Raw genomic sequence first — 25,103 nt, 5'->3', positions numbered from 1 at the left:
ATTTAACAGGCACCCCATGGTGATAATGTTAGGTTGTAAAATGAGTCATACAGCACAAATCCCATAATGATAACTTCCAGGCTTCTGTCAACAGGCAAGAATAAAATAGCAAGCTCTTATTTTTAAACTGCCTTTTAAAATTTAAAGCCCAAAGTTAATAGTTCTAATTTTCTTTGACAGTTTCAGCAATTCTTTGACAGCTGACAGTTTTTTGACATGTTGGCAGTTCTGTGACAGCTTAATGCTTTTATGCATTTTTAACGCATGTCATGTTTACTTTTAACAATCCCAAAAGGCATCGGAGCTCTCAAAGGATCCTCTACCCCTCCAAAAGAGTACCCTATCTATCCAAACAAATCTACACGTTTCAGATCCACTCCTACCAGATTTAATTTGCACGTTTACGGTTTCAGCCACCTACTGTCATAATATACACCAGTATATCATGGTGCAGACACACACTGATGGACACACAGTGGGACCCATCAACATGCACAACACCGCAGCCAATCACCAGTGAGTGCACACGCACTATAAAGACAGGGGACATCAGAGTTCCTGATCATTCGTGCAGCAGCTAGCTAGGAGCACAGAGCTCACAGCCTGCAACACAGACATTCACTGTGTGCTGAGTGCATCAACTGGTTAGGACAAGACAAAGGTCTTTAGTTAAAGCTGGTATCGTATTTACCCATAGTTCAAGTATGTTTAAATAGTTAACCTTTTAATAAAATAGTGTTGCACTACTTCAAGTGTTGGTGACCTGTATGTGATCCAGAACACCCAACACATCACCTACCTCACCAAAATACATGAGTGGAGGCAGCCACTGATCATGTGGGCAGCTGACTGCATGAACCATGAATGTGCAATTTAGAACCCATCCCATTTCACCCCCCTCCCTGCATGTGAATATGGCAAAGATAAGGATTCTGGCTACCACTGTCATTTTCGTGCAGATAGAGACCCTCTCTGCCAAAATTCAGGCCTGCATGTTTGCAGCTCTTTCACATTGTCAGACTCGGTATCTTAACCAAACTGCTGCTCCAATGAGAACTGACCAAAGAAAATTGTAGGATCAAAAATTCCTCTGGGTGCTATATGTACCAATATTATATCTTTGTTCATGAGGATTTCCTCTCCTTGAAATTGTAAACACATGCTTTTAGAACAAGACTATAATTTTGCTGGAAATACCAAGCAGAGGCATTTATAAAATCTCTATGCATAGCAACCAGAGCAATACCTAGCAACCTTGTTTACTTTTTCAAAATGAGTGGAATTAAGCTGATGGGCCATTAAATGTAATGCTAATTCTTACCAGTGTTTAATTTTTTCTAACGGGTACTGTGGGTGACTAGCATTAACATTTCCCTGCTTTTTCTGGCAGAGTGCTTGATAAATCGTTTTGCCCACCCTATTAGATGTCCTTCAATGCAATCTGTTTTGTACAATTTAAACAACCCTTATACAGGTCTGGCTAATCTCTTGTTCCTCACACTTCTCCTCTGGTAACAAAGGGGGCTGCTAAATTCAGTTCTGTGAGGCCAATGGTTTCGTTCCAATGGGTGCCAGATTAGGGAGGAAAAGTAGGTCACACCTACATTCTGCATGATTCAGGCCAAATACCAGGCTGTTGAGTGCATTAGTGCAGGTGTAACATGCTTGTGTCAGAAGTATACGGAGTAGCCAAATCGTGACATCAGTTAGCATCTAACACAGAATTGACACCCAAACCATTTTCAACCTCAGCACTCAAGTTACTCTCGTTAATGCCCTCTTTTGAACACACAGTTGAATATATGGGGCGTCATTCTCCGACCCCCCGCCGGGTCGGAGAATGGCCGTTGGCCGCCGTGAATCCCGCCCCCGCCGAAGTCTCCGCTCCCGGAGATTGGGCGGGGGCGGGAATCCGGCCGCGCCGGTTGGCGGGACCCCCCGCTGGATTCTCCGGCCCGGATGGGCCGAAGTCCCGCCCAGGAATTGCCTGTCCCGCTGACGTAAATCAAACCTGGTATTTACCGGCGGGACCAGGCGGCGTGGGCGGGCTCCGGGGTCCTGGGGGGGGGGCGCGGGGCGATCTGACCTCGGGGGGTGCCCCCACGGTGGCCTGGCCCACGATCGGGGCCCACCGATCCGCGGGCGGGCCTGTGCCGTGGGGGCACTCTTTCCCTTCCGCCTCCGCTACGGCCTCCACCATGGCGGAGGCGGAAGAGACTCTCCCCACTGCGCATGCGCAGGAAACTGACAGCGGCCGCTGACGCTCCCGTGCATGCGCTGGGAAACTGACAGCGGCCGCTGACGCTCCCGCGCATGCGCCGCATTTCCGCGCCAGCTGGCGGGGCAACAAACGCCATTTCCGCCAGCTGACGGGGCGGAAATCCCTCCGGCGTCGGCCTAGCCCCTCAATGTTGGGGCTAGGCCGCCAAAGATGCGGAGACTTCCGCACCTTTTTGCCGGCGCGATGCCCGTCTGATTGGCACCGGCTTTGGCGCCAGTCGGCGGGCATCCCGCCGTTGGGGGAGAATTTCGCCCATGGTCAGCAACAAGAGACCCCCTCACCAGCGCTAATTAAAGGCATCATCATCTGACTTGCAGGTGATTGCTGATCATGTTCTACTGGGTCTTGCTGAGATCATGGAAGTTTGGAGGAGTTTATAAATTTTGGCAAAGTCTGTAGGGAGTGGTGTTGGTTACTGCAGGAACGCTTAGTAAACTATTCCAGTGAATAAAAGCAAAATACTGCGGATGTTGGAAATGTGAAATAAATAAAAACAGTAAATGCTGGATAAACTCAGCAGATCTGGCAGCATCTGTTGTGTTAATGAGCTGGATTCTTCCAACCCTCCCGCCACAAGAACGCCACAGGTGAGACGCGGACAATGGAGAAGTCCATTGACCTCAGGCGGGATTCTCCAGTTGCCGGGCGGACCCGGTGGGAGAATCCAGCCCAATGCTTCGAGTCCACATGGCCGTTCCACAGAACTAATTATTGGGTGAGATAAAATAGTAATATTTCACATTTCCTGGTATTAATCCACAAATGCAGAAGAGATAAGAAAACCACTAACAATATGAATTAAAAACACAAAATGCTGGCAGTAGAAGACCAATCCGTGTATGAAAAAGAAAAAATGGGATAACGTTTCAGGTAGGTCCCTTCATCAGGGATTGATTGTCATGTACTTTCAGCATGTTCTGTTTCTGTTTCACTATGATCGAGGATCACAACTCCTTTTTCCAAACACATATATGAAGTAACCTCTCCACTGCTAGACTAGTCCAGAAGCTAGTTTTGTTTATCTATTTTGGGTTGGAATTTTCTGTATCTGACATCTGGGGCAAAATTCTCCCCCCAACGGCGCGATGTCCGCCGACTGGCGCCAAGAACGGCGCCAATCAGACGGGCATCGCGTCGGCCCAAAGGTGCGGAATGCTCCGCATCTTTGGGGGCTGAGCCCCAACATCGAGGGGCTAGGCCGGCGCCGGAGGGATTTCCGCCCCGCCAGCTGGCGGAAATGGCGTTTGTTGCCCCGCCAGCTTGCGCGGAAATGCGGCGCATGCGCGGGAGCGTCAGCGGCCGCCGACAGTTTCCCGTGCATGCGCAGTGGGGAGAGTCTCTTCCGCCTCCGCGATGGGCTTCCGATCGCGGGCCAGGCCAACGTGGGGGCACCCCCCGGGGTCAGATCGCCCTGTGCCACCCCCAGGACCCCGGAGCCCGCCCACGCCGCCTGGTCCCGCCGGTAAATACCATGTTTAATTTATGCCGATGGGACAGGCAATTTCTGGGCGGGACTTCGGCCCATCCGGGCCGGAGAATTGAGCGGGGGGGGTCCCGCCAACCGGCGCGGCCCGATTCCCGTCCCCGCCCAATCTCCGGTACCGGAGACTTCGGCGGGGGCAGGGGCGGGATTCACGGCGGCCAACGGCCATTCTCCGACCCGGCGGGGGGTCGGAGAATGACGCCCCCAGGTTTTTGGGAAGAGAAATTAAAGAAATTCACTATAGGAACAGAACTATTGACTTTGACTCCTGTTGCACCTAACATTTTGGGTGTCAAAGTTGACATATATGCAAGAAACGTTGGTCTTGTACATGGGGGCAGAGCTTAAGTTGAATGACTTAAGTTAGATAATTGTGGGTTTGTTTACAACACCTGAATTTTGCCCAAGCTCGTTCAGTTAAGGTTGGCCATTAAAAAAAGGAATGCGCATGCAATAAAGACAGAGTGACATTATTTTGTGACTTCCAAAGTTCATGCAAAGCTGCCAGTAATATAATTACTTGATTTTTTTGGAACAATTGGAATAAAATCTATTAATAAAAGAGGGCAAAGCCAAATCAATTACTCTGATTATTTTGTTGTTTCAGGTGTCTTTGGGAAATACTGTGAAGTGAACAGTTATGGATTTGAAGAACTGTCTTATATGGAGTTTCCGAGTTTGGATCCAAACAATAATTACATCTATATTAAATTTTCCACCATTAAAGAAAACTCCTTGTTAATGTATAACTATGACAATCAGACAGGAAACAAGGCCGAGTTCCTGGCACTGGAAATAGTCGACGGCAAGATGAAATTCTCATTCAACCTTGGAAGTGGGGCACACAGACTGATGACAACCAAGAGGGTTTCTGATGGACAGTTTCACACTGTGGTTGCTAGACGGGCTGGACTGGTAAGTAGTAAACTTACTGAACTGGATCCCATGATGACTCCTGGAGTTTGCGTTGCTTTTACTGCATCATATGTACCTTAAATCAGAGTTAATTGTTTTGAACATTTTTTTCTATAGTGAACCCACAGATATACACATTGCACATATTTGGAACTTAGTTGTGTGACCTCTAATGCATAGCAGCCAATAGGAAAATAACTTGCAATAATGGTACTGAGTCACTTCTTCGGAACTACAAAAACACTCTCAAGTTACTGTAACTGCATTGCACAACTTGAAGCACTGATGAACAAGGTCATGCCAAGAAAAGTCCCCTTCATTCTTGAGGCATAAATTAATGTGTACACTGTGAGAGGACTGAGAAGCAGTCAGAAGAGTAACAACTTTTCATTGCAGTTTCTTGTGCTCTAACATTCTCCCTCCTTTCAGTTTCGACAAAGTGTCTATGACTCAAAATGCTAACTCTGTTTCTCTCTTGTTCAATGCTGGCAGACCTGCTGAGTTTTTCCAGCGTCCCTTGTTCTTGTTGCAAGTATTCAGTGTTCTGTATACAGGTACATCAAAGTCCATCTGAAGATCAACATTTAGAAGTTTAAGGCTTATAAAAAATATTCTGCTTTTCTATTCTTATAACCAAAGTGAGTAACTTCACACATCCCCACATTATACCCCATCTGCTGCCTTACCCTGTTGCCCATTTACTTAACCTCTCTATATTTCTCTGCAGCCCCTTTATATCCTCCCCACAGCTTATATTGGCATCTTGCCTTGTATTATCAGCAAACATGGATACATTGCTCTCTGTCTCTTTGTTTAAATCATTAATACATTGTCTAGCATCCCAGCACTGATTCTTGCAGCATTGCACTAGTTATAGCCTACCAACTTGAAAATGCCCCATTTATCTTCATTCTTTTCTGTCCATTAACCAATCCTCCACCCAACTCCATGAATCCTTTTGTGTGGATCTTATTGAATGCCTTTTAGGAAATCCAAATATATTGCATCTACTGACAAACTAAAAACATATTGCAGTAGATGTAGCATACACTGTGTGACAAACTTGATCCGAACTGTCTGGCATCACAATGGTGCGGTTTTCTGGACAAGCAAATCTAGGAACTTAAGATTTTAATGAGAGTTTTTAAGAAGAGTAAATGTAATAATTCTGAACTATTTCACATTTACAAAAGGCAGGTTATGCCTGACAATTGTATGGGAATTGATTGAGGATGTAACAGTATCGTTTTGTTGTTTTTCATGAGATGAGAGTGTCACTTGCAAGGCCAGCGCTTGTTGTCCATCTCTAATAGCCTTCTTGATATGCTGTAGTCCTTGAGGTGTAGGTACACCCATCGTGCTGTTAGGATAGGAGTTGCAGATTTTTAATCCAGCGACAGTGGGTGCTGATGCAGCAGGGCATGTATGGTGTCAGGCTTCTTGAGCATTGATGGAGCCACTCTCATCCAGGCACGTGGAGAGTACTCTATCACTCTCCCAACTTGTGCCTTGTAGATGGAGGATAAGCTTTGGGGAGTCAGCAGATGATGTGTTCACTGCAGAGTTCCCAGCCTCTGACCTTTTTCTGCCACAGTTTTTATATGGCTAGTCCAGTTAATTTTCTGGTCAATGATAACCCTCCGGAATGTAGATGGTGGGGAATTAATTGATGGTTGAATGTCACAGGGGAGATGGGTATAGCCTTGGCAGTTGTGTGACATGAATGTTACTTTCCAAGCCTGAATCTTGTCCAGATTTTCTGCATGCAGGCACAAACTGCTTCAGTACCTGAGGAGTCACGAATAGTGCTGAACGTTGTACAATCATCAGCAAACATCCCCATTTCTGATCTTATGGTGGAGGGAAGGTCCTTGTTGAAGCAGCTGAAGATGGTTGTGCCTAGGACACTACCCTGAGGAATTCCTGCAGTGATGTCCCGGAGCTGAGATGATTGACCTCTTACAACCACAACCATCTTCCTTTGTGTCAGGTTGATCATTGGAAAGTTTTCTTCCTGATACACATTGACTAATTTTGCTCCTTAATTGCACTCAATTGAATGCTGCCTTAATGTCAAGGCAGTCACTTTCACTTCATCTTTGGAATTCAACTCTTTTGTCCATGTTTGAAGCAAGGCTGTAATGAGGGCTGGAGCTGAATAGTACTGGTAGAATCCAGACTGAGCATCGGTGGATAGGTTATTGTTGCATAAGTGCCACTTGATAGCGCTGTCGCTGACACCTTCCATCACTCTGCTAATTATTGAGAATAGACTGAAGGGCCTGTTATTGGCCAGATTGGATCTGTCCTGCCTTTTGTGGGCAAGACATACCTGGGCAATTTTCCATCTTGGGTGGATGCCAGTGTTTGTATCTGTACTGAAACAGCTTGACCCAGTGTTGGTATCTGTACTGAAACAGCTTGACTAGGAAGGCTGTTGCTGGAATGTTGTCAGGACCCACAGCCTTTGCTGTATCCAGTACCGTCAACCATTTCTTGATTTCACGAGGAGTGAATCGAATTGTGTGATACTGGGGACATCAAGAGGAGGCTGAGACGGATCATCCACTCTCTGCTTTTGGCTGAAGCTGGATGCCAATGTTTCAGCCTCGTCTTTTGTACTGATGTGCTGGGCACCCCCCATCATTGAGGATGGGGATATTTGTAGAAACAGCTCTCGTGAGTTGTTTAATTTCTGGGACATTAAACCTGGACAGGAGAACTTCAATCTGTTTGTGGAATTGCTTTGTTCTGTCTATTGCATGCTGCTTCCACTGTTTTGTAACTTACCAGTTTGGCATCTCATTTTTACTTATGCCTGTTGCTTCTGTATGAGACTAATGTACTAGATATTTTAGTTCTTGGTTTTTAGAAAGATGTTAACAAAGAATCTTATAGTTAAAGCAAATACTTATAGGATAAAAGAATTTATAAACTAAACAAAATAGCCAAATAATGTGAAACAGAGCAAACAATCAAAGATATTCATTCTAATTGGACAGCTCTATCTTAAGATCGACATTGGGATTTCTGCCATATTAACGGTAGAAGAGCTATGTTGTAAATTGGAAAGTAGGACCTCAAAGGTAATTATCTTTATTGTCACAAGTAGGCTTACATTAACACTGCAAATAAAGTTACTGTGAAAAGCCCCGAGTCGCCACATTCCGGCACCTCTTTCGGGTACACAGAGGGAGAACTCAGAATTCTCAGCTGGTACAGGAATTGAAAGCGCGCTGCTGGCCTTGTTCTACATCACAAACCAGCTGTCTAGCTCATTGAGCTAAACCAGCCTTACTTGCTAGTCAAAATTACAAATGGTAGGATACATCAGCTGAATACGTAGCTGAAGAGATGATGTGAAGGAAGGTTTCAGATTCCTGGGACATTAGGACAGGTTCTGGGGGAGGTGTGACCAATCCAAACAGGGACCCAGGTTCAAATCCGGCCTTAGGTGATTGTCTGTGTGGAGTTTGCACTTTCTCCCCCTGTCTGCGCGGGTTACCTCAGGGTGCTCCCGTTTCTTCCCGCAGTCAAAAGATGTGCAGGTTAGGTGGATTGGCCATAATAAATTGCCCTTGGTGTCCAGGGATGTGCAGGTTAGGTTACGGGTATAGGGCGGAGTGGATCGGCACAGACTCAATGGGCCGGATGGCCACCTTCTGCACTGTAAGGTTTCTATGATTCTAAGTTACACCTCGGCAGGACTGGGACCAATGTCCTCGGGTGAGTATTTGCAAAAGTTGTTTGGGAGGGTTTAAACTAAAATGGCTGGGGGATGGGAACCTATGCGAGGAATCAGAGATGGGGGAATCAAGGACAAGAACAAAAGACAGTAGGAGGAATAGGAAAAGTGATAGGCAGAGAAATCAAGGGCCCAAATCAAACAGGACTTCTGAAAAATAGTGGGAAAGGGACAAGTAATGTTAAAAAGACAAGCCTTAAGACTTTGTGCCTTTTTGCGTGGAGCCTTCACAATGAAGTGGATGAATCAATCGCGCAAGTAATGTAAATGGATGTGATATAGTCGGGATTACGAAGACATGGCTGCAGGGTGACCAGGGATAGGAACTGAACATCCAGAGAGTATTCAGGGAGTGGGATAGCTTGATTTTGGTTTCGGACAATGCTCGGCACAACATCGAGGGCCGAAGGGCCTGTTCTGTGCTGTACTGTTCTATGTTCTATTCAGTATTTAGAAAGGGCAGAAAAAAAGGCTTGTTCACTCCTGTTTGATGCAAAAATAAAAAGGAAAAGGTGGCCAAACAATGGCTTACAAGAGAAATTCGAGATAGGATTAGATCCAAAGAAGAGGCATACAAATTTGCCAGCAGAAACAACAGACCTGTCAATTTGCAGCAGTTTAGAATTCAGTAAAGGAGGACCAAGAGATTGATTAAGGAGGGGAAAATACAGTATGAGATTAATTTGTGGGGAACATAAAAGATTAGTGACGGCAAATGTAGGCCCTTAAAGTCAGAAACAGGAATTCATAAAGGGCAACAAAGAAATGGTTGATCAAATAAATACATACTTTGGTTCTGTCTTCAAAAAGGAAACCACAAATATCATACCAGAAATATTGGGAAACACAGGGTTGGGAGGGGGAAGAACTGAAAGAAATCAGTATTAGTAGGAAAATGGTGTTGGGGAAATTGATGGGATTGAAGGCTGATAATTCCCCTGAGCCTGATAATCCACATCCCAGGACTTAAGGTAGTGACCCTAGAAATAGTGGATGCATTGGTGGTCATCTCCCAAGATTCTATAGATTCTGGAACAGTTCCTGCAGATTGGAGGGTAACTAATGTAACCCCACTATTTAAAAAAAGAGATAAAGAGAAAACAGTCAGCCAGTCAGCCTGACGTCGGTAGTAGGGAAAATACCAGAGAGTATTATAAAATATTTAACAGCAGAACACTTGGAAAACAGTGGCAGGATTGGACAGTCAGCACTAATTTACAAAAGGGAAGTCATGCTTGGCAAATCTACTGGAATTCTTAGAGGATGTATCCAGTAGAGTTGATATGGGGGAGCCAGTGAATGTGGTTTATTTGGACTTTCAGTCAAACACTTATGTGTGAAATTGTTCTGATTCTTGCAGTTAAAAGACAACTTTTCCTATGCTGGGCAATCCTTTTCCGATGTATGCCGTCTTCCGCAGTATTTGCATCCTGCCCTTTGCGATGGCTCCGATCTTTTGTCTTGGACTGTCTCTCAGCATAATGTATTTTTTGGTCTGCTCTACCATACATATGATCTAGCTGATGTTTCACAACGTCCACGTTTTGAGTCACATCTATCATTAGCATCAGTTTCTCATCTTTCTGTAAACTTGTTATCACCAACTAAGACTAATCTAGCTTTAATCGGATCACCTATTCAATATCTGAATTCGCATGATTTTGCCAGTTGCATTACTGTCATCACATACTGTTCAATGGTTTCTTGTGCATCTTGTACTCTAGTGTTGAAGACATAGCATTCATATGTGCCATTCACTCCAAGTTCAAAGCATTCATTCAAGACTTTCAGAATCTCTTATCTTTTTTCGCTGAATAGATTTAAGGTAGCATAAACTTTGTAGCAGTCCCTCCCCAGCAGTGTTAGTGTGGCTGCTCTTGTTGGTTCGCGCTTGTTAATTAAGTCTGTTGTAAATCGCGTAGTTTTGCTATTGTAAATGGGGAAAAACTGCCAGTTACACCACAGTCATATTTCATGCCTACTGGAACTGGGATTGGAAACTGTACTGCAAACATTGATTTACTCAGTATTTTTTCTTGGAGCCTTTTTTTGCTTTCATTTTGTGTCATTTCTGTTTGTTATTCCTTTGTCCTCATTATAGCATTATAGTTTTTCTTTGCAGATTTGAACCTTTCTGGGTGCCTAGGTTCTCAGTGCTTTTGCTGCACCATTTGCAGGATTCAAAAATCTGTTTCATCTCCACTTCTGGGCAATATATTTCATGTTTCAGGACAGCAGAGCTTCTTCAGCGACTGTATCAGTGAGAGGCTTTATTGAACTAACTAGAAATGGCTGCCGACAGTGAGCTTACCTCATGGCCGAATCACATAATAATGGCAAGTCAGATATGACATCAGACTGATTACATTTCCATACCAAATACCTCACCAATGACCTGTTCATCAGATACCTGCTGAATTTCTGTTTCTTACACTACCTATGTACATGATTTTGAAAATCTGCTTTCATACTAACTAACTGTAGTATGCAGAAAGCACACAATAGTCTTTAAGAGACAAATGTACCAAAAACCTAATGAACCTTCACTGCTAAACTTGACTTCACACTGCTGAAGCCCTAAATCAGTAACAGGCTGTCATTCAAGGTGACATTAACATCACTCCATCTTAGTTAGAGAACACTTAATATGATCCTGCGCTGAAAGAATTAAAAGAAATTCGGAGTGTAAAAACAGTTACAATAATAAAATGTCTGTTATTCAGTACGCAGGCTTGTTTGAGCTAACAAAATATGTCAGCACATGGTATGTAATGGGAAATAAATTGTAGAGATTGCACAGGAAACCCAAACAGCTTTCTATTATAAGTGGTGAGAGAAATCAGTTTTAAGCGTAGAAAATTCTCGCGATCTATATATAAAACATAAAACTGTCATGTTAATAGTTTTCACTGTGTTTGCAATTCTTAAATGCCAGACAAACACAACCAAAGGCTTCACTTGTAGAGCAGTTTCTTCCCAATAAGAAAAGACCAGCTGATTTCAATTAAACCTTCACACTACCAGGACGGGATAGGCTGCTTAGATTAAACCAGATTACCTTTTTGTCTTTATAATCAGTAGGTCCCAAATATGCAGTGTTCGGAGTAGGTTTTATTTTCAGATAACTATGTATTTATTGGCTAGAGTGAACTATTCCAGTTTCTCAATCAGAGGGTGACATTATTTAACATTGACAATATTACAACACAGAGTCACAAAAATGATCAGTTATAAGTGTCAAAAAACATTGTTTACTTTAAAATGGCACAGCTACATTGACAATATCTTGGCTGTAATTTTCTGGCCCGGCACACAGTGGAACCCATCCTGTTGTTCAGGAAGGTTTGGTGACCCGGCAAAACACCCATTTGCTTTCATGGTGGGACCAGAAATTTCCAAACCCCATTGTTTTTGGAAGTATTGTATGAACTGAATTTTAAACCATAAATACTGTGAGGGTTGAAGTTTTATTTATGGACATTAAGAAATTGTTCACTTATACCTTTTCAGTGTCACCAGTTTCTATGTCAGCTGATTAACAATCCCTTCTCACTATTCATTATTTTATAAATAATTTTAAAACATATTTTATAATATAATTTTAGCATTTTTAAACCCTTTGTAAAACTAAACAAAAAGCATAGGCTATTCCTTTACATGTTTTTCACACCATTGAATGCATGTAATTTTAAAAGTGTAATTATCAGTAATTATTTTACTTACTGAAATTAATTGCTGGTTGGATTGATCTTTACTAGTTCTGTGAAATGGACTTACAGTGAATCAGTATTTTACACCAGACAGAAGTTTCATAATGTGCAGTTTAAAACAGGCTGCAAATTTACTAAGAGTCCGCTTTGCATTGTTAGCATCGACCAATTTCACCCCCATTGTTTCAAATTTTCCATGCATAATTAACTAGAAATGTTATGAAAATTCAAAGCAGTTTAGGCCTCTTTGCATTGCAAACATCAAAATCTCTGGAATGGCTTCTGTGGGAAATGATTATGAATATTGTCAAGCATCATACAACCAACCTTCGTGCATGACATTGTTTTTTTTGTCTAGGCGGCATCTCTCACAGTGGACACATGTTCTGAAGATCGGGAAACCGGTTACTGTACAACAACCAGCTTGACATCAGCAACCGATTGGTAAGAATTTCTCTTGCAGGCCCCTGCAAGATCAGATCATTCTTCTTGTTAGAACACAGGATGGCTGCAGGGACCTAGCCGCTAGCCATATAATGACTGTGCTCTCAATGTTACTTACAAAACTTCTCTATTTATCCAATGTAGGCTACTGAGTCTATAACAGAGATATTGGCCACAATTTCTCCAGGGATGTGAAGGGTACAGTGGAGCTCAATAATGGGTGACAAACTCAGCAAGGTAGGGGGCTATCTGAACAACATGGCTTCATTTGAATACATGTGTGCAGAGTCACAATTGGCCAGATTGAGCCACAGGCCAATGGTGAAGTTCGCAATATGGCGGTAGAAGACCGCAGCTGGAGGCTTGACCGTCAATGGACGGAGGGAATACCCCCCCCCCCCCCCCGTTCTATTGGGAGGGAGAGACCAACATTTCCTCTTGATTGAACATGGAGTAATGTCAGGATTTCCTCTTCATGAGAGATGGTGGGGATGCCGATGCTGGGGAATTCCTAAAGCTCATTGGATACCGATTCTGGAGATTGCCAAACTTTGGATAGTTTGAAAGGCCCAAGGATCCCTTAAGGGGCATCAGATGAACTTACCTGCTCTTCCTAGCCCCACAAGGAGCGGGGAAACGCCAGGAAACCTCTCAAAACTTACCTGGGCCTTTTCTGGGTCACCGTCTCCTTCGGCATTTTTGCTGCTGCTGGGCAACACACAGCATAGGACCCACTCCCACTCCCACCAACCAAATAGGCCTCAAAATTACATTGGAGTGCCAGTGACATTTTCACGTTACAACGTTTGAATCCTAGGGTGAAATTTTCCGGCACTTAGCAGCGGGGCTGGGTGGAATTGCAGTGAGCCGTTCAAAACTCCATTGACTTTGGCAGGAGGCAGAACTGGACCATCCTGCTGCTGGGGAAGGGGGCTGTAAAACCCATAAATAACCCTGGTCTGCTCTCCGTGGTAACCTCCTCCAGGACCTGATTCTCTGGCATCAACATTACAGTGGAGGGAAATGCAGAGACTTGCGAGTGAAATCACAATGTTTAGGACTTTAAACTCTCGCCCAACATTTGCAACCTATTCCAGACTGGGGAGAATGGCAGGTGTTAAAGGCTGGCTGTTAGGTCAGTACAGCAAGCTTTTAAATATGTTTAGCTCCGTGGGAATTCGTATTCATGCTACAGCAGTCGGAATGATCAAACTAATTGCTCGTTCCTTATTGGGTTTTTGAGAATTGAGTGGAGTAAAACCATATTTTTTTTAATGTTTTTTTATAATATGTTTAAAAGTTAATTTTGTCTGTAATCTGGGAATTTCTTACAAGTGAAAAAACATTTTAAATGCTACTGGAAAGTGAGTGTAACCATTTACTTTCCCACAATAGGCAGACCGTCAAATTATCTGGAATGCTCCAAGTACATTTTCCTGCGGCTCATTATGATGTGAGACCTAGTTTAGTTTGATGGGATCAAAGTCTTCTTTCTCTGACAGCTGTTGAGAGTTCAAAATTAAATAACATTTGACAGTTAAAATACTGAGCCGACCAATGTTTATAACCTAAAACTGCTTCTAACTCATCACTAATTGATGGTAATTCAACTATTTCATTCAGAGATCAGCCTGGTGAATATTTTACGAGCATGGTAATTTGAAATGTGATATAGGGTGTGACTCTCCCTCCTCGTTGCATTCTCGTTCGAACGAGCTGATGCCGGTGAATAGCTAGAGATGGAACCGGCTCGCTCCCGTAAGCGAATTCGGGATCCTTTCGTAGCGTGGCGAGGAACCAATTATCACCACTTAAGCCATATCTCCATAAAATTAACGGAAGCCTCCTGTGAGTCAGCATCCTCCCCGGCAGGTAGTCACGCTGGCACTGATTAGTGCTCCTTTTGAAGAACGTGAACCTGGCGGAAGAGCTGCTGCGGGGAGTCAACGAGGTGCCGACAAGGTGAGCAGCCATCATCACTCACTGGCAGTGAGCCCGGGGGCACTTGGCATGCTACCCCTTTGCTCAGGGGGGGGGGGGGGGGGGGGGGTGACAGCTGGGGGTGCAGCCTGCCTGTCTGCTCCACCAACGACCCATGACTCCCACTGACCGTGGAGGCCTCTGGCCATGTGGTTGAAGGCTATTGTTAATAGGGAATTGGCAATCATGGTTAATTGAGCACTTCACACATCCCAAGTGGAATTCCATGGATGGGTGGGCCATGTTGCATGTGGAGCCTGTCCACTAACGTTGGCCATCAAGGTGTGTGTCTCTGCACTGGTGGAGTATGGAGGTGGCAGTTGTGACGCATCGACTGCGGCATCCTCGGAGCTCTCCTCCAACGTGGTCTCACAGGAGGCAGGGACAGGACCATCCCAGATGGGCCGGAGGCATCAGCTGGAGGACCTGTGGGGGAATGAACACGTCGTCAGTGGGGGAGATGGGTCAGTCAGTAGGCATTACCAACTCACGTTTGACAGATCCTCCGGGTGGGGCCCGGTGGATCCTCTCCTCTGCATTGGTGACCGCTCTGTCCTTGGCCACCCCCGTCAACTCCAGGTCCCGTTACTCGAAGGTCGTGTGGATTCTTAATGTCGACACCCCTCCACCGGTCTGGGCCCTCTCCTAGCGATTGTGGGAGAGCTTCTCCTGCGGAGACACAGAGAGGGCATCGTTAGCCACACGTGCGGTTCACATTGGTGGGGTGATGGGCTGGTGAACGGAGGGTTGGGATGATGGGAATGTTGGAGTGAAGGGTGGATTGGGGGGGGCAGATGGAGGGTTGGGGGCCGCTGGTCACGTTGGGGGTTGGGAAGGTCTCATGGGAGAGGGGGGTGTCAACTCACCCTTGCTATCCGATATAGGTCCTAGTCACACTTCCTGAGCTGACGGCGCTGCCACTTCGTCCCAGCTGCCACTGGCTGCTCTGAGGATCACCCTCTGGGACCCTCAGGGGAATAGGACACCCCCCTGGCCTCCACCCCATCTAGTAGTCTCCCCAGGTTCATGTCTCCAAATCTTGGGGCCAGTCTTCTCGGCGCTATGGCTGCGAGCTAAATGGGGTTGGTTGTGTAGGTGCTGCTCGACCTTGTTATCGGGGAGGGGGGCTAACAAGCGTGATCCCGACAAATCGGCTGGTGAGCCTTCATTTGCAACATAAAGCTCGTGAAGTCTCATTAAGTAGACCAATTAACGTTGAATACCATTGCTGGCCCCGCCAGACCGAGCGCCGCAAGCTCAGGGCAGTTCCCGCTCGCTACCACTCTTTGAAATCTTTCTGGAGAATCACGCCCATAGTGTAATGAAGGGATCAACTTTGGGACACATTGGCCTGAACCTTCTGGCCATTCATGCCGGCGGGTTTCATAGCAGTGAGGGGTGCATTCAATGGGAAACCTCGTTGACAATGGCAGGACCAGAAGATCCTGTCGCTGCCCAATGGCAGGCTGCCTCCCTCCACGACCGAACACGTAACGGGTTGTGCGGTATATCCTGCCCATTGTTAGACAGGGGCAGGGGAGAATTATTCATTACATCCAGATCTGTGTGCGTTGCACTTAATGGCTTGGGCCTCGGGCAGAAACGGAAGGAACTCCTTCCTGATGGGCCCCTTTCACAAATTGCCAAACACCGCCTCCCCGCACACCCCTGTCCCCCACCCAATGCTCTACCTTCCTGGCCTTTCGAATCAAACCCACTATACTCACCCACCACCACAGTTCCCACCTGCAAACTCCCTAGGCCCTCCCCTTTCATCGACATATCCAGACCTCTACACTTACCTGATCTTGAGCTCCTGGCACTTAGAATCTGGGGACAAGGTGTAGTCCCAGCAGTGGTCACTGCTCCTGGTGGTGCTGCAGATGCTGTACAATCAGCTTTGTCAGAAATATCTGAGGCGGAGGCAGCATGGTGGCGCGCTGGTTAGCATTGCTGCCTCACGGCGCCGAGGTCCCAGGTTCGATCCCGGCTCTGGGTCACTGTCCGTGTGGAGTTTGCACATTCTCCCCGTGTTTGCGTGAGTTTCGCCCCCCACAACCCAAAGATGTGTGGAATAGGTCGATTGGCCATGCTAAATTGCCCCTTAATTTGAAAAAATGAATTGGGTAATCTAAAATTTAAAAGAAAGAAATATCTGAGGCGGGATTTGCACTCGTGCGATGCAAAGCCCCAATCCGTTAACACCAGTCACCAGTATCATCCCTGCCAACATTTTTGCCCTTAATGTCTTAACGGCAGAAGATATTGGGAATTCTCCCAGTCTGCCCACGATGGGTTTGCTGGCGGGCAGGAGCAGAGAATGTTGCAAGGATGGAAAAGTCGGAAACATGTTGGCATAAAATCACATAGCAATACTCCCAATGGTGGATCAGTCTTCCCACTGGCAGGAGGCGTGAACAACATTAGCATCTCATGAATGTTCATGAAAACAGCTGCCCATAGGTGTGCCATCAGTCCTTCCAATCTTTTGCCGTGTCAGCGTGAAATTATATTGGTCTAAAACCGGCCGGATTGCTAATGAGTGGCCTGCACAAGACGGCCCTCAGTTGACAAAAGACTTTGTGGGGAGTGTAAAACTGTTATAGTGCTGCGCTGTTCACCACTCTGCTGGTGCAGACTGTTCTTGCCCCCCACTTCCATGCCGAGCTGGTCTTCAAGGACAGTACCGTGCTGCTGGACCCTTCTGTCTCACCGTCTCGATTCAATACTGCGCCTGGGGTTGGGGAGTACAGATGTCTCCTTCCCCTCGCTGCCACATACCAGTTTTTATCTGGACAGCACTGTGCTGCAGGACCCATGCAACTACTGTAACAAAGGTCCAAATTTTGACTTGGGGAGGAGTACAAGGTGAGGTTGGGACGGAGAGGGGTGGCCTGACAAAGGTAAGGAGAAATGTGGAAGGAGAGCTGTGCAAGAAGAGGGGGGGGAGGGCAAAGATACCTTGCAGGTGATGGGCTCATGAAAGGATAGATGAAATGAGGAACAGATTTCTTGAGGCTGCCTCAAGAAGACGTCTGTTCCTCCTTTCATCCACCCTTTTCCCTCTGGGTTGCTGACATCCTGCAAGATCTGGTGAGGACAGGTGGGCTGGAGAGAATTATATGAATGTGCTGGACTGGTGTTTAAATATGGCACCTGGACTTTTGCAGCCGCCAGCTGGACTGCAGGCGGACGAATCAGCTGCCAGACCACCAACTGACTTGGAGGTGAATGTGTCCATGTATAATTAATGAGATTCCGAGCGCAGGATTTGCCGTGGAATCCCACCATTCTGGCTAGTGGGAAATGCACCACCAGGGCCGTCCACAACTGCATTTAATTTCAAAATGGGAAAAGTCCACACATTAAAATAGTTTTCAATGGTAATAAGACCCCTGCTGATTTTATTTCCAATGAATGCCAACATAAATGGGGCGTGGTTCAGCGGCCTCATTGCGCCCGACTTGGTGTCGGGACGAGGCTGTTGAGTGTCGAAATTTAACGGAATCCCACGCGACGTTGAGTTTTGGGTCCCGCTCTCTCTAGGCACATTTCTCAGCATCATTAGCCCTAATTCCTCCTTTACCAATTTCAGGGAATCTTGACTTCAATCATTATTTATATTTGCTTTTTGTGTTTCCAATTACTGTCTGAAGGTACTGCTCCATGTTGGTATGAGGTTCAATGAATGCTAGAAGCTCTCTGGTATACATTCTTCATGAGTAAGCCCAGGCTGCCCGTATCTCTACAATAATTAATAATGGCTTGCTGCAGCTGTGTGTTTACATTGGTCACCTACTTGGCGGACTGGAGAGCCCATGCTCCCTTTTATAGCTAACACAATAGTTGAACAGTGTGACATTCACTGTCATTTTTGATATCAGTATTACATCAGGCAAGTTCATGTGCTAGTGTTACGCTGTTGACTGACCAGTTAAAAAAAAACAACAAACACTGGTGATATGCGACAAATCAACAAACATCCAAAGAAAGGTCTGAACACTTTGTCAGAACTGTTAGCAGTTGAATTTTTCCTTCTCTGCTCAGAAAGAGTTAATATGTGAAGTTCTGTTTCAACAAATTGAATCATATGTTAAATGCATTCCACTGTGTAATTTTCTAGGATACAGCTCACACTACTTATGGGTAAGCCGCCTGGTGAGTTAATTAAACATGACTCTGGAGCCACTTGGCTTTTTACACACCTGTAGTTCAGCTGTGCAGTGAATCGCTTTTAAAGGTAGAATATGACTTCTGAAAGCCTTCAGAAAGAAATTGCAAAACCATGAGGTCAAGTCCAGCTATGGAGACTTGAGCAGCACTGAGAGGGTGCAACATTGTTGACGATTAAGTTGTTAAGATGAGGCCTCATTTGCCTTCTTTTTAAAAAAAAAAAATAATTTTAGAGTACCCAATTAATTTTTCCAATTAAGGGGCAATTTAGCGCGGCCAATCCACCTACCCTTCACATCTTTGGGTTGTGGGGGTGAAACCCACGCAAACACGGGGAGAATGTGCAAACTCCACACAGACAGTGACCCAGAGCCGGGATCGAACCTGGGACCTCGGCGCCGTGAGGCAGCAATACTAACCACTGCGTCACAGTGCTGCCCCTTCATCTGCCTTCTTGGATAGATCTAAAAGGTCAACGGCACGCCTGTGAAGAAGAGGAGGAGTGTTCTCCCTGATGTCATGGCCAATTTATCCCTCAACCAACAGATTATCTGGTCATTATCAAATTGCTGTTTCTGGAACCTTGCTGTGTGAAAATTGACTGCTGTTTCCTACGTTACAACAGTAATTAATGCACTTTATTGGCTTTCGGTCCTAAGATTGTGAAAGGGAATTTATAAATGTCGATTCTTTCTTTAATAATTTTTTTGAGGGAGGAACAATCAATTTATGCAATGTTCAGACATAATAGGTCAAATCTTTCTGGAACAGGCCATTTTGCAGCACCTGCCGATAATTTGACCTTTTCCGGCACCCTTCAACTCAAAATATTTTTGGGCTGCAGTTTGCTGAAACTGCAAGCTAATATTGGCAAGGTGAATTCAACAGGGATTCTGGGACCTCAGTGAACAGTGTACCAACTGTTAATCTCCTTAATGAGATTTGAGAATTAAGAGACGGAGGAAGAACAGAGAAAGAGAGTGAAGTAGAGAGTGCAAATTAGAGTTAAATCAAGTACGGAAAGAGAAATAAGGAGAGAGAATAAAAATGGGACCAAAAGGAAAAGTAAGAAAAATATTTTTAACTGCATTGTGCCTGGCACGGATCCGGGCACAATGGGTGAATCATACGAGAGCTCCAAATCGGGTTCCTTGCCATGCCCCCCACGAGTCACCCAACTCGCTCCACCCAGTTCGACCTGAACCTCGCCTGCGCTGGCCGAGATCCAGATCTGTCTCATTTAAAAAGCCAGAGGCCATATGCACCCGGGAGCCAACGGCTGCGCCGGCAAGACTTTGCCAGGGCTGGTACTGGCATCCAGGCACTTTGGCACTCCTGGCCTGGCACCCTGGCAGTGCAACCTGGGCATCCCAGCACTGTCAAGGTGTCCAGGTGGCACTGCCAGGTTGGATACCAGTGCCCGGATACCAGGTTGCTATTGCCAAGTGTCGGGCCTGGGGGGGTGGCCTTGCCCATAAGAGTAGGGCTGAGGGGTTTTGAGGGCCCCAGAAAAAGTTTGGGGGGTTCTAGATATTGGGGCAGCCATCCAAAATGGGCCTCAGATCTGCAAGGAGCCAGTCCTGCTGACGGGATCAGCTCGCCAGTGCACGACAGCTACCCAAGTGTAGCCTCGGCGGAGAGAAACTCCCTGAGGCCCAATATAACGGCATAGTGCCAATGATTAGTTGGGTGAATCTCGGTGTTAAACGTGTCCAAAGGCGCTGAATCGCTTTTATCTGATAACATTCCTATATGCAGGAAAGTAATTGAACAGTAAATTCCCAGAGATCATTAGCGATATTTTTCCAGCAAGATTTAACTTTATGCATTTCTGCCTAAAACAGTAAAGGACAAGTAGAAATACTTACATTTAAACAGTGCCAAAAGCACTTTCCTGTTACTTTGAAGTGCAGCGACTTTTGTCATCTAGGCAGACTTAGATCTGCTGGCAAATGACATTTGCCTTTGGTAATTATTTCACTGAATATTCACAATTCTACTCAAATGATACGAAGCCATCTGCACATTATATTTTTTCAGTTAGAAGATCACATACAAATACCAATTTGGTATTACAGCCTAAAGTTCGGTTCATGAACATTTAAGGGAGCTGCATTTCCACTATTCACAATCTTAAGGGGAAAAACAGCTTATTTATTTAATTTGTGTAAGGTCTTGGATAACAGCGAGATTCAATGCAGTAACTTAATTGAACATATAAAAATGAATGCCATCAGAATTCTCAGATTGAATTGCTGCCAAATATTTTAAACGCACTGGCCAGGAAATTTCCGAGATTCTCCTAATCTCGCATTGGAAATTCGTCAAGACATTGGCAGGACCTTCTTGCCTCCAGAGAAACTCAAGTAGTTGCTTTCTGCCATTTAAATTATTTCTTCATTGGCTTCACAAATTTGCAACCAAGGTAATAGTGAGTGATTGAGATGATCGCCAGTGATGTAATCACTGCGCGGCATGGTAGCACAGTGGTTAGTACTGTTGCTTCACAGCTCCAGCGTTCCAGGTTCAATTCCCGGCTTGGGTCACTGTCTGTGCGGAGTCTGCACGTTCTCCCCGTGTCTGCATGGGCTTCCTCCGGGTCCTCCGGTTTCCTCCCACAATCCACAGTCCAAAGATGTGCATGTTAGGTGGATTGGCCATGCTAAATTCCCCTTAATGTCCAAAAGGTTGAGGTGGGGTTACTGCGTTACGGGGATAGGGTGGAGATGTGGGTTTAAGTAGGGTGCTCTTTCCAAGGGCCAGTGCATACCCGATGGGCCAAATGGCGACCTCCTGCACTGTAAATTCCATGACATGTTTATTCTATAGCAAATGTTCCCAAACTAAAAGTGGTGCCACCCTGGGAATATATTTGATAAACTACTGTGCTGGTCACCCATGAATGATTGCGTTTTGAAAGGTGAACCTTGTGACTATTTCCATGCTGGTGGGAAACACTGCCTGTGGGTGCCATGTGCAGTCATTGGCGAATGTGTTCCAGTGGTGGCAGTCACCAGGGACAAGCTGGAGATCAAGCTGCAATTGTACAGATCCACAAGGCTGGGACCCAAACAGTCACCCTTCCTCCTATTCTGCAGAAGGGGATATTAACAGCAATGGCTGGAATAGCAGTCACAAATCAAGGCATCTGCAATGGAAAGGCTAAAGAGCATGAAGGCTTCTGGAGAGATGCCGGATGCAGCAATGTTCCCACCGGTGTTCATCTGTTGGCTGGTGCCCGGGCCTCATTCAGCGCTCATTACAGCAGATGGTGGTGGTGCCTATTCCCCACTAGGGCAGCTTGAATACATGCAAAACAGGCAATGATTAACCTTAACAAATGTCTCCGGACAATTCGGCATAAATTTTGGTGATTGCTATTGCAGGCCAGAGTCATTTTCTTTTACTAATCATGCCTAATTTATTGTACCATAACTATCGTCCCAGAAGTCGAGCCTTATCCAGTCCTATGACCTTGGTACTATTACCTCTGTATACATTACGTTAGACATGAAATTAAAATGCTCTTTTTCTATACAGAAAATACTGGGCAGAACTCTCAACTTTCTGGGGCTGCAGAACTAGTGGTATGTTGACCAGCCAGATGCTATACACACTGCTTGTTTTGCTTTTCAGTTGAAGTCAGTGCAGAAGAAAATTGGTCGGGGTATAAAACAGGTGACTACACACTCATCAAAGTTGAGAGTTCCAACCACTGTTTATTAGACAAAGCAGGTTAGGGTACTAACATGGTACATGTATCCCTGAAGGAGGGCTCATCAAAAATATTGGAAAAAGCCCCACCATAGTAATATGCATTATGCAATTTCAAAGAAATAGCAGATAGTCAACTTGATATCTCGGGTGGTATTTAATAGAGGTGGCAACTGTCTTGTCTGCCGACTAGAGAGCTAGTAAAAGCCCAGTGTAAGTTTTTTTTAGGGAAGACCAGCTAAAAGTGGCACTCGGGCACTTAACTAGACAATGGCAGACCTTCCCTGGGAACAAGGCAAGTAGAACCTGCCAGGATTTGCCTGCCAATCTAAGACCAGCAGCTCTGTTGAACGGCAGTGCCATCTGGGAAGTGGTGGCTGCTGCCAATTTGGCACCCCAACAAGGCTCAGCATTGTTGCTGGATCCCAGACTACATGTGAGTGATGGTGGGAAGGGAGTCATGGGCTCTAAGCGGAGCCCCTCCCACCAAAACCTTCTGATGGCAGTCCCTCATTCAGACGCTGACTGCCTTTGAATGAGGGGCTGCTCAACAGAGTTTACTTGTTGTGCTGCCTGCATGGCAAGCCCTCCACCCTCTGCTGGATAAATACAAACAGTGGTGGGATGGGCATTAATTACTTGTTTACCAGTCAATTGGGGGTGGGGTAGAAAGGTCTCGGACACAGATTTAATCAGGGCAGAAGCTGGAAGGCAGAGGCGACCCCAGCTGTCCCCTTCCACCTGATTAAATGCCCCTCTGCCATTAACTGGTCAAGGGGGGAAGAATGAAATTCTACCCTTATTGGTCAAGGGTTCAATTATGAGGAAAGATTAAACAAAGTAGGGTTGCATTCTCTCCAATTTAAAAGGTTTAAAGGATTATTTGATCACCAGATTACGGTAGATGGGAGAAATGTTATTTCACCTCGTGCATAAATCACAAAAGGCTCGCATGTTCAGCAGGCAAATGGAATGTTGGCCTTTATTTCAAAGGCATTGGGGTTTAAAAATAGCGAAGTCTTGCTGAAACTACACAAGGTGCTAGTTAGACCATACCTGGAATACTGTGAATCGTTTTGGTCCCCTTATATAAGGAAAAATGTACTGGAATTAGAGGGAAGTCCAGAGAAGGTTCACTAGGTTGATTCCCCGAGTGTGGAGGGATTTTCTTCTGAGGAGAGATTGAGTAAATTGGGCATGTACTCATTGGAGTTTAGAAGAATAAAAGGTGACCTTATTGAGACATTTGGGATTCTCAGGGGCTTGACATGGATAGATACTGAGAGGATGTTTCCTCTTGTAAGGAAGTCTAGGACCAGAGTGCATAATCAAAGAGTTTGGGGTCATCACTCATTACCACAAAGGATAGTGAATCTGTGGAATTCGTACCGCAGAGAGCTGTTGAGGCTGGGCCGTTAAGTATATATATTCAAGGCTGAGATAGACAGATTTTTAATCAGTAAGGAAATCAAGGGTTATGGAGATAAGGTGGGAAAGTGGAGTTGAGGATTATATCACATCAGCCATGATCTCATTAAATGGCAGAGCAGACTTGATGGGCCGAGTGGACTGCTTCTGTTCTTACATTGTATGGTCTTATTTGGGGATTCCAGGACCAAACTCTCAAAATTAGAAGCATCCGTCTCCGGAATGAAATTAGGAAACACTTCTTCGTGCAAAGGTTGGTAGAAGTTTTGAACTCTTTCACAAGCAGTAGTTTTAAAACTGAGGTTGATAAATTTTTGTTTGCCACAGTATTAAGGAACATGGAGCAAAGGTGGGTATGTAACAGATAAGTCACGATCCCTTTCAATGGTGAAACAAGCCTGGGGGGCTAATCGACCAATGCCTATTCCTTTGACAAAATATTAGGATCATATGAATAAAATGATATTGCTCAGTACAACTTTCACCTCTACAAGTGCAATGTTAAGATCTTGAGTAAAAATCATTTGCATCAGCTTGTTACAGAGGAACCACTTGTCAGTCACTCATGATTTGCTGCACCATATAGTCATTCAGCTACACCCTGGGGCTCATAGTTTCATAGAATTTACAGTACAGAAGGAGGCCATTCAGCCCATCGAGTCTGCACTGGCTCTTGGAAAGAGCACCCTACCCAAGGTCAACATCTCCACCCTATCCCCATAACCCAGTAACCCCATCCAACACTAAGGGCAATTTTGGACACTAAGGGCAATTTACCATGGCCAATCCACCTAACCTGCACATCTTTGGACTGTGGGAGGAAACCGGAGCACCCGGAGGAAACCCACGCACACATGGGGAGGGTGTGCAGACTCCGCACAGACAGTGACCCAAGCCGGAATCGAACCTGGGACCCTGGAGCTGTGAAGCAATTGTGCTAACCACCATGCTACCGTGCTGAGTTTATATTTCAGCATGATTTGATCGATGACTGTGTATGACATTGTTATACTTCATAGTATTTACAGCACAAAAGGAGGCCATATGGCCCAACAGATCAGTGTTTAGTGTTTATGCCAGTGTTTCTAACTGCTCTCTAAATAAGCAAGTTTCTCTTGAACTTTATTGGATTTATTAGTGAGTATTTTGTGGCGCGTAATATTGTTGTCCCCTGCAAGTTGAATTGTTGTCTCTGTATTTATAATTCCCTATTAAACCCTTTCAGCATAT

The 25,103-nt window shown here is 45.3% G+C and overlaps 1 protein-coding gene across 2 annotated transcripts in view; it reads left to right on the top strand.

Annotated features, from left to right (window-relative positions):
- Positions 1–25,103, top strand: part of fat4 (FAT atypical cadherin 4) — a 388,547-nt gene that overhangs the window by 336,995 nt on the left and 26,449 nt on the right. The window contains exons 12-14 of one of the 2 annotated variants that reach the window (XM_072495682.1): positions 4,372–4,679; positions 12,493–12,578; positions 22,272–22,318. In XM_072495682.1, the coding sequence (XP_072351783.1) occupies positions 4,372–4,679; positions 12,493–12,578; position 22,272 (395 nt within the window). In that variant the 3' untranslated portion in view covers positions 22,273–22,318. The remainder of the gene's footprint in view (positions 1–4,371; positions 4,680–12,492; positions 12,579–22,271; positions 22,319–25,103) is intronic. The other variant, XM_072495681.1, reaches the window with a different exon arrangement.

This window comes from Scyliorhinus torazame, chromosome 3 (assembly GCF_047496885.1).
Source record: "Scyliorhinus torazame isolate Kashiwa2021f chromosome 3, sScyTor2.1, whole genome shotgun sequence".
In the NCBI taxonomy this organism is placed as follows: Eukaryota; Metazoa; Chordata; class Chondrichthyes; order Carcharhiniformes; family Scyliorhinidae; genus Scyliorhinus; species Scyliorhinus torazame.
This window is presented reverse-complemented; position numbering and strand designations above follow the sequence as displayed.